The sequence below is a fragment of the Microcaecilia unicolor genome, chromosome 9, assembly GCF_901765095.1.
Source record: "Microcaecilia unicolor chromosome 9, aMicUni1.1, whole genome shotgun sequence".
Taxonomy (NCBI): Eukaryota; Metazoa; Chordata; class Amphibia; order Gymnophiona; family Siphonopidae; genus Microcaecilia; species Microcaecilia unicolor.
This window is the reverse complement of record NC_044039.1, coordinates 178,520,743-178,535,858: the sequence shown is the minus strand read 5'-3', so window position 1 is coordinate 178,535,858 and position 15,116 is coordinate 178,520,743. Positions and strand designations below refer to the sequence as shown.

At 45.3% G+C, this 15,116-nt stretch overlaps 1 protein-coding gene across 1 annotated transcript in view; it reads right to left on the bottom strand.

Moving 5' to 3' along the window:
• Window positions 1-2,492: 2,492 nt before the first annotated feature.
• Window positions 2,493-15,116, bottom strand: part of SYT16 (synaptotagmin 16) — a 240,832-nt gene continuing 228,208 nt past the window's right edge. Inside the window, exon 12 of the mRNA XM_030213711.1 lies at window positions 2,493-3,301. Within this exon, the coding sequence (XP_030069571.1) occupies window positions 2,988-3,301 (314 nt within the window). The 3' untranslated portion in view covers window positions 2,493-2,987. The remainder of the gene's footprint in view (window positions 3,302-15,116) is intronic.

Sequence of the window (15,116 nt, the reverse complement as noted above, 5' to 3'; positions counted from 1 at the left end):
ATGTATCTTTGCTTTATTTAGTCAGGCTTAGTGCTGTTGGCTCCATGTTTCTGGAAATGTTACATACAGTTATTTTCTGAGGCTAGTGCATATACTGCAGCAGGACATGTTTATCCACTCCTACCCAACTGAGATAATATTTGACCATCTCTCTGACCTGATGTGCAACTTTCTTTAAATCAGTCACCATAACTTGCTAACTCTTCCTACTTTCTTACCTATCTATATGTTACATCTTTTCTTTACCCTTCACTATCAATTAAAATGTTCTCTTACGTATTGTGTTGACATTGTAAGTAATATACTATGCCATACTTTGTATTGTTATTTGTATATTTTTACTGCTGTAATTGCCTATTGTTCATGTTTGATGCATTCTTCCTGTACTCCGTCTTGAGTGAATTCCTTCAAAAAGGCTGTAAATAAATCCTAATAAATAAATAAATAAACCAGGGAAACCAGGTTTGATTCCCACTGCAGCTCCTTGTTTCTCTGGGCAATTCACTTTACCTTCCATTGCCCCAGGTACAAAATAAGTACCAGCATATATGTAAATCACTTTGATTGTAAACACAGAAAGACAGTATATCAAATTCTACTACTACTACTACTTAACATTTCTAGAGCGCTACTAGGGTTACGCAGCGCTGTACAATTTAACAAAGAGAGACAGTCCCTGCTCAAAGAGCTTACAATCTAATAGACAATTCCATCCCCTTTCCTTTCCTGAATCTGAGGAGAATAGCCATATGTTATTTTTAGAGAACAGTGGTTTCTTACATAGAAGCATAGAAAAATGAAGGTAGATAAAGACCATATGGCCTATCCAATCTGCACATCCATGCCATCTACTATCCCTTCCTCTCCCTTAGAGAGTCTATGCCCTTGTCCCAGACTTCCTAGCTATCCACTGAGGAACCCCATTCACATTTTTTTTCATGTGATTGATACATGAACCATCCCCCATGAGCTGCATAAGTCACCTGGAGTTTTTTTTTAGATGTTTATCTAGGGTTCCTTGTGACTGTTCGGATGATTTTCTGTTTGCTTTTGGGGTGATCTTGGCTGGATGACCACTCCTGTGTAATGTTACTGTAGTCTTCAGCTTTTTCCATTTGTAGACTATTTTTCTAAGGGTGGATGGATAGAGCCCTAGATGTGTAGAAATATCTTGTAACCCTGTCCAGACAGATGAGCATCAACTACTCTTTTTCATAGGTCCTCTGATACTTCTTTTTCTTGTGAAATGCTGAGTTCTCGTAACTAGCCACAAAACTATATTAGGGTTGATGCCATTCTAATGCTGGCAACCTACTGAGCATGGGCACCTGGCAATTGTTACTAGACATCAGGGATAGCCCCAATACCCACCACTAGACATCAGGAATAGCCCCAGTAGGTCAGGGGATCTCTTCAGAGGAGTGTGTGTGTGAGGGGAGGTCTGTTTCACAGGGGAAGAGGTCTCCTGGGGGTGGAAGGAGATGGTCGAGTGTGTTCTTTGAGGGGGCTCAGATTGGGAAGTGGTCTTTGCTGGGTGGGGGGGGGGGGGGGGAGATCAGAGATGCAAGGGTGAGGATACCACCAGCCTGTTTAAAATGACCTTCAGGAGCACTGGGCTGTGTGTTCTCAAGAAGGAAAAATAATGCAACTTGTAAAGTTCAACACAAACTGTGCTATTAGATTTGTATAATAATGAGGTGCTTTGCATGCCTTTACATGTTTTGCATATCATTATCTTGCTCAAATTGTGGTAAACATGCATTAGGGGCAAACAGCACATGATTTTCTCATTTAAAGTATGCTAAATGTAAAAAAGTCCTGTGTAATTAGTAAAGCACCCCTCTGATTTGGATAGGGCTCAGGTGCTTTCACATAAATGACACACTTGAGCCTGGGAAAGGAGGGAAGCATTGGTAACACACTGGCAATGAAGAATAGCCTTGGAAAAGACTTCCGTTTAGCTCTCAAGACTGGTGAGTGTTCCTGTGCCACCTGAACATGCCATCTAAGGATTGGCTGTTATTTGCAAAGACATGGAAACATCAACGGCATATCCCCTGGTGTTTCATGTCATTTCCAATTGAAAGCAAGCAGAAAAATGACATTTTGTGTTTTTTTGTTCACCGATAATAGTGTACACTCTTTTCTGGATAGTACATATATGCATAAACCATTATATATGAAGCATCATGTATTTGCACACTAAGAAAAGAGTGTGCTTTCTTTGCAAAGATTGTGCACTCTCAGCGACATAACTCCCTTAATTAACAAATGCCCAGAAAAAAACTAACAAAATGAATATTCCTAGAAATGACACGGGAAACAAACCAGATGAAAATTTTCCAGTTGCCCATCCCTAATACCATATGGGATCAAGAATTTAAATAATAAGGGGAAAGGGGGAATAATATAATTTACCAGCTTATTTTAATTTAATCTAAGTACCATAGGACAAAAACAACTCAAATGCACTGGAAAGTTGACAACAAATTTGTTTACTGTTTTCATGCTACCTGAAAATATATTATTATTCAGTCTGAAATAGTATCAAATATTCATTCCAAATCATTAAAAACACTGGCATAAAAGACAGTTTATGTTACATGCAATTGTGAATTATTGTAAATGGTATCTGTGTATCAAGACTATTTGTATATATCATACATGAAGGCTAACATAAACAGCAGTAAGTACAGATTAAAATCAATGAAATAGTGATAGCAGTTCTTACAGCCATCCAGCCTCTCAAATACAGCCAAGTGAGAGATGCAAGCAGTCTTTTCTAATTCCTTCACCAATGATCACAGAATTGGTGAAAAATGTATATGAAAATTTACATCATAAGCTATATCTGTTAATGCCTTTTAATTATAAAATAGATAAATAGCATAAAAAAATATAAGTTGCTAGTTTATTTGTTCCTTTTATCTGTTGATTAGCACACCACACTGATGAGCATGGAAGAACACTTTTACAGTCCTTGATTTTTAGGATTCTAACAGAGTATGCCATCGGCACACCTGCTGGCCCTTTGATTCTTTCATTTCAAGCCAATGATTTTGTTCTTCTTCTCCACTGCTGTTTTGACCTAGAGAAATCCATCCAATCATCTCCTTGCGCTTCATGCTGCGTCTGTTGTATATTGAAATCATCAGTGTGACATCAGAGAGCTGGAAAAGGGCAACCTGAAAAATGAAGGTTTCCTTGTACACAGGGTTTGGCTGGCCTCGTCGAACAGATGTCTTACACCGAGACATCTCTTGACCCACAGAATTCAGAAGAGAAAGTTTTCCATATGTATCTGGTCCAAAAAAAGAGAGAAATGGCATTAGTTACCAAATAAAGATCTTCACAATTGCATATTGAATTTATAATCCCCATGATACTCGGCGCTATTTAACACGTCAGAATGGCTGATGACCGGTTAAATAGCACTTAACCGGCTATCCGCTGATATTCAGCAGGGGGTGACAGATCAATCCAGAGACTTGTGGGTTGTGTCCCTCTACCAGCAGATGGAGATAGAGAGAACCTCCAAGGTTTGCTATATGTGGACCTGTGCAGCCAGCTGAACCTCAGTATTCTCTCTATCTAGCAGGTAGAGGGACATCTCTGTGCAGCTCTGGTTTGATCTGGCTACTGGTGTCCTTTGGGCCTAGTTTAGCACAGACAGGGGTTGAGTGGCTCTTTTCAGCTTGTGGTGTACACCTGGTGGTGCCAGGTCCCTCCCAGTCTCCCCCTACCTTTCCTCCGTCGCCCGGGGCTGTTGGCCTGATCGGGTGTTTCCTTTCTCTCCTGACTTAAAAAAAAAAAAGTAAGAGGCTTTGTTTTTGTTTAATCATACAAAGGAACTAGACAGTCTGCCAAGTCAGTTTTGAGGCAGGCATTTGTGGAGCTTGTCAGTGCCTTCTGAGGCGGTTAAGCACTGCTCCCAGTGTGGGGGCCGGAGAGCAGCATCGGAGGAGTGTAAGTCCTGCCGCCATCAGCCCTCAGGCGTCCGGTGAGTCGGAAGCACAGGGGATTTTTTCGGTGGTTTCCACAGGGCAGTTAGGGCAGCGCGTGTTGGCGGGCGCCATTTTTTCCTCTCAGGCGCAACCCGCTCCGCACGTGGTAGTTGATAGATAAGAGGCGCAGTGCACTTCTGTGGCACAGGCTCCGATGGAGGGAAGCGATGTACAGGGAGCAGGGGAGTCCCTTGCAGTTCCTTTTCCCCCGGATTTTGTTTTATTAATGCACAATGCCTTTCTTTTGAGGAAGTCAGGAGCTTCTCTTCAGGCAGCCCCGTCTCTTCCTCAGCAAACTTCGGTTGCTGCAGCCTCTCAGTCTTTCCTGCCAAAATGTCCCCGGGTGGAGATTTTGGATCCCGAGGATCCCGAGGAGCTATCTGGCACAGATGACCCAGTTTTGTCTCCGGGCTCTCCCTCAGAATCTTTGGATTTGGCAGATGAGGTCACCCTGCCCTCTGAGGAGGGGGATTATCCGATGGCTGTCCGCCTTTTTCGCAGGGAAGAGCTTCCCTCCATGATTGTTAGGGCTTTTGAGCTTTTGGCCATTTCCCCCCTGAATCATCAGGGAGAACAGGTCCGGTGCCCTCTATTATGTCTGTCACCAAATGCCCACCTCGTTCCTTTCATGTGCATGAGGCAATGAAGATCCTTATTTCGGCGCAGTGGGATATGCCGGACAGTGGGCTTAAGGTTGCTTAGAGCTATGTCGCATCTTTAGACGCTACCTGCTCCTGACTTAGACTTGCTGAAGGTCCCTATGGTGGATTCCTTAATCACAGCGGTCACTAAGAAAACCACTCTCCCTGTGGAGGGTGGCATGGCACTCAAGGACCCTCAGGATCGTAAGTTGGAGACTTGCTTGAAGCTGTCCTTTGAAGTAGCGGCCCTTTCCCTGCAGGCCTCAGTTTGTGGCTCCTATGTGGCACGGGCATGCTTATCGTGGGTACAGAAAGCCTCCTCTCCGGAAGATCTCATGGCTGTTTTGCCGGCCTTGGAGTCCAGTTTAGCCTTCCTTGCGGATCTTCTTTATGATCTTTTGAGGGCTTCGGCGAAGGAGGTTTCCCTAACGGTCACTGCGCATCGCTGGCTGTGGTTGTGGCATTGGGCTGCTGGCGTGGCCTTTAAGGGCCAGCGTCTCCTGGATGACAGGTCCAAGTTTGTACAACTGGCAGGACCTAGACCTAAGTTTAGGGATACATGGCATTACCGTCCAGGTCGCAGGGCCTCTTTTCAGAGAGCAAGATCTTCTCAGATGCCTCAGCCCTTTCAAGGTGACAGGCGGGCCTTCCTTTCCGGTAACAGAAACCAGCCTGCAGCCAGGTCCACTCATTGATGGGGCCCTGGTCCATATGCAGCCGGTTATTGGGGGCAGACTGTCCCTATTCCTGGTGGAGTGGACCAGGGTAACATCCGACGAATGGGTCGGAGGTTATCAGAGACGGCTACAAGTTAGAATTGGTTTGTCCGATAGTAGATTCTTTTCTGGAATCTCTTTGCAAATGTCAAGGTGCGGGCCGTTTGACACACCCTCCTCAACTTACAACAGCTGGGTGCTGTCCAGCCTGTACCCCCAGCAGAAAGAGGGTGCAGTCGATACTCCATTTATTTTGTGGTGCCAAAAAAGGGCGGTTCTTGGCGACCCGTCTTAGATCTCAAGTTCATCAACAGGTCCTTACGGGTTCGGCTTTTCCACATGGAAACCCTCTGATCGGTGATCGCAGCGGTATAGCCAGGGGAGTTTTTGACCTCTCTCGATCTCAAAGAGGCCTAATTATACATTCCAATCTGGCCTCCCCACAGGCACTTTCTTCGCTTTGCAGTGCTCAGTCATCGTTTTTCAATTCAAAGCGATGCCCTTCGGCCTAGCCACAGAGCCTCAGACTTTTTCCAAGGTCCTGGTAGTGGTGGCGACCCACCTCAGGAAGGAAGGGATTCAGGTCCATCTGTATCTAGACGACTGACTTGTGCGGGCGTCTTCTTTCGAAGAGAGTCTTTGGGCAACCGACAAAGTGGTCGGGTTGCTTCAGTCACTTGGTTGGGTGATCAACTTCCTGAAGTGCAGCCTAATGCCTTCCCAAACGCTGGAATAGTTGGGGTGTGCTTCAGTACCCAAACAGTGATAGTTTCTCTTCCTTCAGCTTGAGCACAGCAGTTACCGGCTCAGTTACGAGCGCTGTTTCAAACTCCGAACCCGCGGGATTGGGACTTATGTACAAGTTCTAGGTTCCATGGCCTCCACCTTGGACGTGGTAAAGTGGGCCAGAGCTCACATGCGCCCCCTCCAGTGGCACCTTCTGAGCCGTTGGTCTCTGCTCTCAGAGGATTACGAGGTTTGGGTGCCATGTTCAGCCCATCTTCACACAATCATACACTGGTGGTTCATTCAAAAGAATCTGGTGTCGGGCATTCCTCTGGCAACCCCAGACTGGAAGATAGTGACTATGGATGTGTCACTGTCTGGCTGGGGGGCTCATTGCCTGCAACAGACGGCCCAGGGCATTTGGACTTCGACGGAGGCATCGTGGTCCATCAACCGCTTGGAGTTACGAGCGATTCGTCTGGCCCTTCGGGAGTTTCTGTCTCTTCTCTGCGGTTGCCCAGTTTGAGTTCTTTCGGACAATGTGACGGCGGTCGCCTATGTAAACAGTCAGGGGGGCACCAGGAGTGCGCCCCTAGTGCGCAAGACGGCTCCGATCTGCTGTTGGGCAGAAACTCATCTCTCTTTCTTGACAGCAACTCATATAGCAGGGTCACAGAATGTGCAAGCGGACTTTCTCAGTCGCCACCAGTTGGAGCTGGGGGAGTGGGCGCTCTCCCCTCTGGCCTTTGATCAGATAACTGCCCATTGGGGGATGCCACAGATGGACTTAATGACCACCGCATTCAATGCAAAGGTTCCCCGTTTTTTTTACAGGGGATGAGAGCTGGGCTCAGAAGGTGTCGATGCCCTTCTTCAACCTTGGCCCAGGGGCCTGCTGTATACCTTTCCCCTGTGGCCAATGGTGTGCAAGTTACTGACTCGCATTGCCAGTCATCCCAGTCGAGTGATCCTACTGGCCCCAGATTGGCCAAGACAGCCCTGGTACGCAGATGTGATCAGGCTTCTGTTCGATCGTCCTTTTCTGCTATCTGCGCAGGACAGTCTCCTGCTGCAGGGGCCAGTCACGATGGAGGATCCCTCCCCCTTTGGTCTTACGGCCTAGCACTTGAAAGGGCGAGGTTGAGAAGAAAAGGGTATCCGGATGTGGTTATTGCTACGATGCTGTAGGCTCAGAAAAGATCCACCTCGATAGCTTATGCTAGTGTGTGACGTACCTTCGATTCGTGGTGTGCAAGTTTGGGATTGTCAGCGGCTTCGGCTTCAGTATCGGTTATCCTTGTGTTTCTTCAAGAGGCTGTACAAAAATCACTCTTGTTCAGTTCTCTTAGGATGCAGGTGGCAGCTCTGGCATGTTTTAGAGGCCAGCTTCAGGGGGCGTCCATCGCCTCCCACCCATTTCTTGAGGGGTGTAAATCGTTTGCACCCTCCTCACGTGCCAGTTCTGCCATCCTGGAACCTTAATCTAGTTCTCAAAGCGCTTCAGCATCCTCTTTCGAACCATTATCGGGGATTATGATTAAGGATCTCACCTTGAAGGCGATTTTCCTAGTAGCCATTACTTCCGCTCGGAGAATTTCAGAATTGCAGACCCTTTCTTACAGAGACCCCGTCATGCATTTTACTGAGGTGGGGTTATCAATTAGGACAGTTCCTTTGTTTTTGCCCAAGGTGGTTTCTCGTTTCCACTTGGGGCAGTCCCTGCATTTGCAGGCCTTCTGCCAGGAAGATTACCCTTGAGCAATTCCGAGCTCTTCGCCGCCTCAACGTGAGACGGGCTCTTCTCAGGTATTTGGAGGTGACGAATGAATTTCGTCTTTCTGACCAGCTCTTCATCCTTTTTGGAGGCAGTAAGAAAAGTCATATGGCGTCCAAGGACACCAAAGCCCATTGGTTGTGGGAGGCCTTCTCTTCGGCATATGTGGCATTGGGCAAGCAAGACCCTTTGCAAGTTTGTGCTCATTCTACACGAGCTCAAGCTTCCTCCTATGCAGAGTCCCGTTTGGTCTCTCTGGAAGATATCTGCAGGGCAGCTACATGGGCTTTGGTCCATACATTCACTCATCATTATCGGGTGGATGTGGCAGCTCATCATGATGGCCCCCCCCCCCCCCCCACACCGGGTTTACTGTCTGCAGTTTTGTTGCAGTTGGTTAGTTTTTTTTGGGTTCCGTTGTTCTGAATGTTCCTTCGTTTGATTAAAAAATAAAATAAATAAATATAGAAGTGGTGGAAGTATGTTGGGCAATTGGTCTGACAATGTCAGGAGAGTTTTCTATTGTTTCCATTCCACTGCTTTGATATCGTTCATACTGAGGTTCAGCTGGCTGCACAGGGACACATAGCAAACCTTGGAGGTTCTCTCTATCGCCACCTGCTGGTAGAGGGACACAACCCACAAGTCTCTGAATTGATCTGTTGGGACTAATGGAAAGAAAATTATCAGGTAAGAATTAATTTTTCCATCCCCCGCTGAATATCCCTGGTTAGCAGCTAGCGGCTAGTTGGTTATATCAGCCAATATAACCAGCTATCAGCTGATTTTTAAACCAGGATTTGCAGCCATATTTGACTGCGTGAAAACCTGGCATATCTTTGGCTGGTTTAAAGATTACCAGCTAAGTCTGGATAGCCGGTTACCGTTAAACCAGCCAAAAATAAACCAGATATTCAATGCCGGAATGGCCTGGCATTGATTATTCGGGCTTAGTGCTGACCACGGGAGTTAGCCAGTCTAACTTCCGTCGTCTGAATATAGGCCCCAATATGATTTCTGTTACTGCATTTGGATGAAACTGTATTCTTTTTCCTTGTTTTATTTAAATTTCTGCATTGGAGGCAACACTTTTATGCAGTCCATAATGCTTACGGCAAATGACAGTGTTTATGATTCCTGAAAATTTCCTACACCATTAAAAGAGAATTTCATTCACCTTTCAAAAATGTGATTGAGGAGAATGGAAAAAAAGAATGTGACCAACATTATTAACAAGAGTATAAGTCCTCTACTTTGCCACAGGCCAGGAACCGTAAATGGCTGCAGCATGTGTTCTGTTTTAATGTCCCAGGAATTAAGGTTAATTCTGATCTCCTATAATTCTTTGGAACAGTAGGGGTGTGTGGATTATTTTCTGCACTGGTAGATCAATTCTCATACCCTTTAGAGCATGGAATGAAATGTTAATTCTTTACTTCTGGGAGCAGCACTAAAAATCAACAAGTTCATGTTAAGGACATAAGGTTAGGCATGAAAGTTCAGACCCTCCCAATCCATCAGAGCCTGTCAGTGTTGGATGTGCTCAGAGTCAGTCCACTCTGAGCCAGAGTGGGAGAAAAGATGGTTGCACTACTGTAACTGTCACTGCCAGCCAACAAGCAGCACCTGAGCATGCCATCTTGAAAAGAAGTGGCAGAGAGTGCTGAAAAAGACAATGAGGAGCATGGATGGGAGGGGCAGGGCTCAGGGAGGGAGGGGAATTGCTGGATAGGGAATTAGGGATGAATGGAGGGGGACAGAGGAGCATGGATGGGAGGGCAGGGCTCAGGGAGAGAGGGGAATTGCTGGATAGGGATTAATGGAGGGTGACAGAGGAGCATGGATGGGAGGGGCAGGGCTCAGGGAGAGAGGGGAATTGCTGGATAGGGAATTAGGGATGAATGGAGGGGACAGAGGAGCATGGATGGGAGGGCAGGGCTCAGGGAGAGAGGGGAATTGCTGAATAGAGATGAATGGAGGGGACAGAGGAGCATGGATGGGAGGGCAGGGCTCAGGGAGAGAGGGGAATTGCTGGATAGGGATTAATGGAGGGGGACAGAGGAGCATGGATGGGAGGGCAGGACTCAGGGAGAGAGGGGAATTGCTGGACATAGAGGGGAGGGAAGAGAGATGAAGGAGATGAAATGTCGGAAAAGGAAGAGAGGAGAAAAACTGCACATGGATGAAGAAAATAGGCAGAAGCTGAGGACCAGAAATGAAGAAGAAAGGAGGAAAGGAAAGAAATAAAATGGAAAGGAAGCCCTGGAAACAGAGTTAAGAGGACAGATAGCAGCAGAATCAGATACTGGGCCAGCATGATCAGAAAAGAACGTCACCAGACAACAAAGGTAGAAAAAAAATCATTTTATTTTCATTTTAGCGTTTGGAATATGTCCACTTTGAGAATTTACATCTGCTATCTTATTTTGCAATGTATAGCAATTTGTTTCTAAGAATATTGCTGACAATTCCTGTCAGTATGGCAAGTGGTGAGCGATCTTTTTCACGGGGGGGGGGGGGGGGGCGCCGCCGCCGCCGCCGCCAACTGATAGTCTGCAGGGGGGCGCCAGAGACCCTAGGCACGGCCCTGCCTCTGCGTCAGTATCAGCATCAACATTGGGAGTTGCATCAGCTTCGGGTACATCGGTCCATATGGCTGAGAGGCCTGTCTGGGAGTGGACACTGTGATAGTCACATCAGTTCAGTTGGAAGTAGTAGAAAAGTGGAACTAGATTTTTGGAATAACTGTTCTCATCTCACTACTAGTGTATATGATATACTTATACACACTTTTGATAGTTTGTACCCCTGACACAGCCTGAGGGCGAAACGTGGCCATGTCGGGTATTATTCCAAATAAATGCATTTGATTCCACTGCTTTGTTGTTTTTTTTATCTTTTTTGTTCGAAAATACTATGGACGTCTTGTGATTGGACGGGGTTTTTTTGGTCCATTTTTGAACAAAAAACGTCCAAATACAAAATGTCCAAAACAGAGGAGGAGTGGCTTAATGGTTAGTGCAGTGGGCTTTGATCCTGGCAACATAGGTTCAATTCCCACTGCTGCTCCTTGTGACTTTGGGCAAGTCAAATATACAAGGGGCATTTTTGGATATGACATCTAAGTCTGAATTTGGACGTTTTTTGTAAAGTCCAAAATCAGAACAGGAAAGGTCATTTTCTACAAAAAAAAAAAGTCTGTCTTTTCCTTTTGAGAATGCTGTTTGGAAAAACATTTTGTGATTTGGACATTTTATTGTTTGGTCCATTTTCAAACAAAAAATGTCCAAATGCAAAACGTACAAAACACACAAGAAAATCTACAATACAGTGAAACCATTCACATGTTCTAAGTGTGGTAAAAGCTTGGGTTTGATTCCCACTGCAGCTCCTTGTGACTCTGGGCAAGTCACTTAACCCTCCAGTGTCCCAGGTACAAATAAGTATCTGTATATAATGTGTAAACTGCTTTGAATGTAGTTGGAAAACCACAGAAAGGCGGTATATAAGTCCCATTCCCTTTCTCTGTAATGTAAATCTCAAAGCGCATCAGAAAGTCCACATGGGAGAGAAACCATTTGCATGTATAGAGTCTGGTAAAAACTTTAGTCAGAAAGTAAACCTCACAATGCACCAGAGAATACACACAGGAGTAAAACCATTTGCATGTTCTGAGTGTTGTAAAAGCTTGAGTTGGAAAGAAAGCCTCACAAGGCATCAGAGAATCTACACAGGGATGAAATCATTTACATGTACTGAGGAGGTAAAAGCTTCATTTGCATTGGGACAGATAATTAGGGAATGTGCACTCTTGTTATGAAGTATGGAAAAATAGCACTCTGGTATTTATATATATGTAATGAGACCTCCTTTTTACCTATAGATCTGATTTCAAAGCTCAAATCTACTGATAAACAATAGACACAAGGCTCAGATGTTATTAAAAAAAATAGAAAGCTTGGCATTAGGTAGAATAGTGGAAAAGTGACATCCCAGGAAAGCAATAGGGCATCCTTGGGGGCACTGCAGTGGACTTTATAAAATGCCCCCAGGTACACATCTCACCATTGCTCCCTTACCTTGTCTGATGAGCCCCCCACAACCTGCCCCAAACCCACTACCCCCAACCGTACACCACTACTGTAGCCCTTACAGGTGAAGGGAGAACCAATATGTGAGTACAGTGGGTTTCTGGTGGGTTTTGGAGGACTCACAGTTTCCTTCACAAGTGTAACAGGTAGGGGGAGGTAGAAGCCTGGGTCCACCTGTCTGCAGCTTAGGAACTGGGCAACATTCTGGGGAAGGGGGAGCCTATTCCGAAAGGATGGGCTCCACCTTAACCAGGGTGGGACCAGGCTGCTGGCATCGGCATTTAAAAAGGAGATAGAGCAGCTTTTAAACTAGAAATGGGGGGAAGGCCGACAGTTGCTCAAAAGCGCATGGTTCGGGAAAAGGTATCTTGCAAAGATACCTCACAAACAGGGAAGATAGGGTTTCTGGATAGTGAGGTTGCACAACAGACCGTGGTAGACCAGGTGCCCAAAAATACAACTAAAGATCAGACAAAAGATGTCAAATCAATAGTGTCAGGTACTAAGCATCATGCAAATAAGAACAACAAACATACTCTGAAATGTCTATATGCAAATGCTAGGAGTCTAAGAAATAAGATGGGAGAGTTGGAATATATTGCACTAAACGAAAAATTGGATCTAATAGGCATTACTGAGACCTGGTGGAAGGAGGATAACCAGTGGGACACTGTCATACCGGGGTACAAAGTATATCGTAGTGATAGGGTGGACCGGACTGGTGGAGGGGTAGCATTGTATATTAATGATAGCCTTGACTCAGATAGATTACAAATTCAGCAGGACACAAATCACACCTTTGAATCATTGTGGGTTGAAATTCCATGTATAAAAGGGAAAAAAAAACGGTGATAGGAGTGTACTACCGTCCGCCTCACCAGGATGAACAGGTAGACACAGAAATGATAAAAGAAATCAGAGACGCGAACAAAATGGGCAATGTGATAATAATGGGTGACTTCAATTATCCAAATATAGACTTGGTAAATGTAACATCGGGTCACGCTACAGAGATACAATTCCTTGATGAAATCAAGGACAGCTTTATGGAGCAACTGGTGCAAGAGCCGACGAGAGAAGGAAAAATTCTAGACTTGGTCTAGAGCGCATGATCTGGTGAGGGACGTTATGGTACTGGGGCCGCTTGATAACAGTGACCATAATATGATCAGTTTTGATATCGACCTTGAAGTAACTGTACACAGAAAGTCAAATACATTAGCGTTTAACTTTAAAAAAGGAGACTATGATAAAATGAGAAGAACGGTAAAAAAAAAACTTAGAGGGGCAACTGAGAGAGTAAAAACTGTACAACAGGCGTGGACGCTGTTCAAAAATACCATCCTGGAGGCCCAGGCCATACATATTCCGCGAATTAGAAAAGAAAGACGGAACTCCAAAAGACAGCCGGCCTGGTTGAAAAGTGAGGTGAAGGAAGCTATTAGGGCTAAAAGAAACGCCTTCAGAAAATGGAAGAAGGAACCGTCTGAAAATAACAAGAAGCAGCATAAGGAGTGTCAAAGCAAATGCAAGGTGCAGATAAAGAAGGCCAAGAGGGATTACGAAAAAAAGATAGCATTAGAGGCAAAAAAACATAGTAAAAATTTTTTTCGGTATATTAAAAGCAGGAAGCCGGCAAAAGAATCGGTTGGGCCGTTGGATGACCGAGGGGTAAAAGGGGCGATCAAGGAAGACAAAGACGTAGCGGAGAGACTGAATGAATTCTTTGCTTCGGTCTTCACCGAGGAAGATTTGGGTGGGATACCGATGTCGGAAATGGTATTTCAAGCGAACGAGTCGGAGAAACTTACTGACTTCACGGTAAACCCGGAGGACATAATGGGGCAGTTCGGCAAACTGAAGAGTAGCAAATCTCCTGGACCGGATGGTATTCATCCTAGAGTACTGATAGAACTGAAAAATGAGCTTGCGGAGCTACTGCTAGTGATATGCAACTTATCCTTAAAATCGAGCGTGGTACCGGAAGTTTGGAGGGTGGCCAATGTAACGCCCATTTTTTAAAAAGGCTCCAGGGGAGATCCGGGAAATTATAGACCGGTGAGTCTGACGTCGGTGCCGGGGAAAATGGTAGAGGCTATTATTAAAAACAAAATTACAGAGCACATCGGAGGACATGGATTACTGAGACCAAGTCAGCACGGCTTTTGTGTGGAGAAATCTTGCCTGACCAATTTACTTCAATTCTTTGAAGGAGTAAACAAACATGTGGACAAAGGGGAGCCGGTTGATATTGTGTATCTGGATTTTCAAAAGGCGTTTAACAAGGTACCTCATGAAAGGCTACAGAGGAAATTGGAGGGTCATGGGATAGGAGGAAATGTCCTATTGTGGATTAAAAACTGGTTGAAGGATAGGAAACAGAGAGTGGGGTTAAATGGGCAGTATTCACAATGGAGAAGAGTAGTTAGTGGGGTTCCTCAGGGGTCTGTGCTAGGACCGCTGCTTTTTAATATATTTATAAATGATTTGGAGATGGGAGTAACTAGCGAGGTAATTAAATTTGCTGATGACACAAAGTTATTCAAAGTCGTTAACTCGCGACAGGATTGTGAAAAATTACAAGAGGACCTTACGAGACTGGGAGACTGGGCGGCTAAATGGCAGATGACGTTTAATGTGAGCAAGTGCAAGGTGATGCATGTGGGAAAAAAGAACCCGAATTATAGCTACGTCATGCAAGGTTCCACGTTAGGAGTTACGGACCAAGAAAGGAATCTGGGTGTCGTCGTCGATAACACACTGAAACCTTCTGCTCAGTGTGCTGCTGCAGCTAGGAAAGCGAGTAGAATGTTGGGTATTATTAGGAAAGGTATGGAAAACAGGTGTGAGGATGTTATAATGCCATTGTATCGCTCCATGGTGCGACCGCACCTTGAGTATTGTGTTCAATTCTGGTCGCCGCATCTCAAGAAAGATATAGTAGAATTGGAAAAGGTGCAGCGAAGGGCGACTAAAATGATAGCGGGGATGGGACGACTTCCATATGAAGAAAGACTAAGGAGGCTAGGGCTATTCAGCTTGGAGAAGAGACGGCTGAAGGGAGACATGATAGAGGTATATAAAATAATGAGTGGAGTGGAACAGGTGGATGTGAAGCGTCTGTTCACGCTTTCCAAAAATACTAGGACTAGGGGGCATGCGAT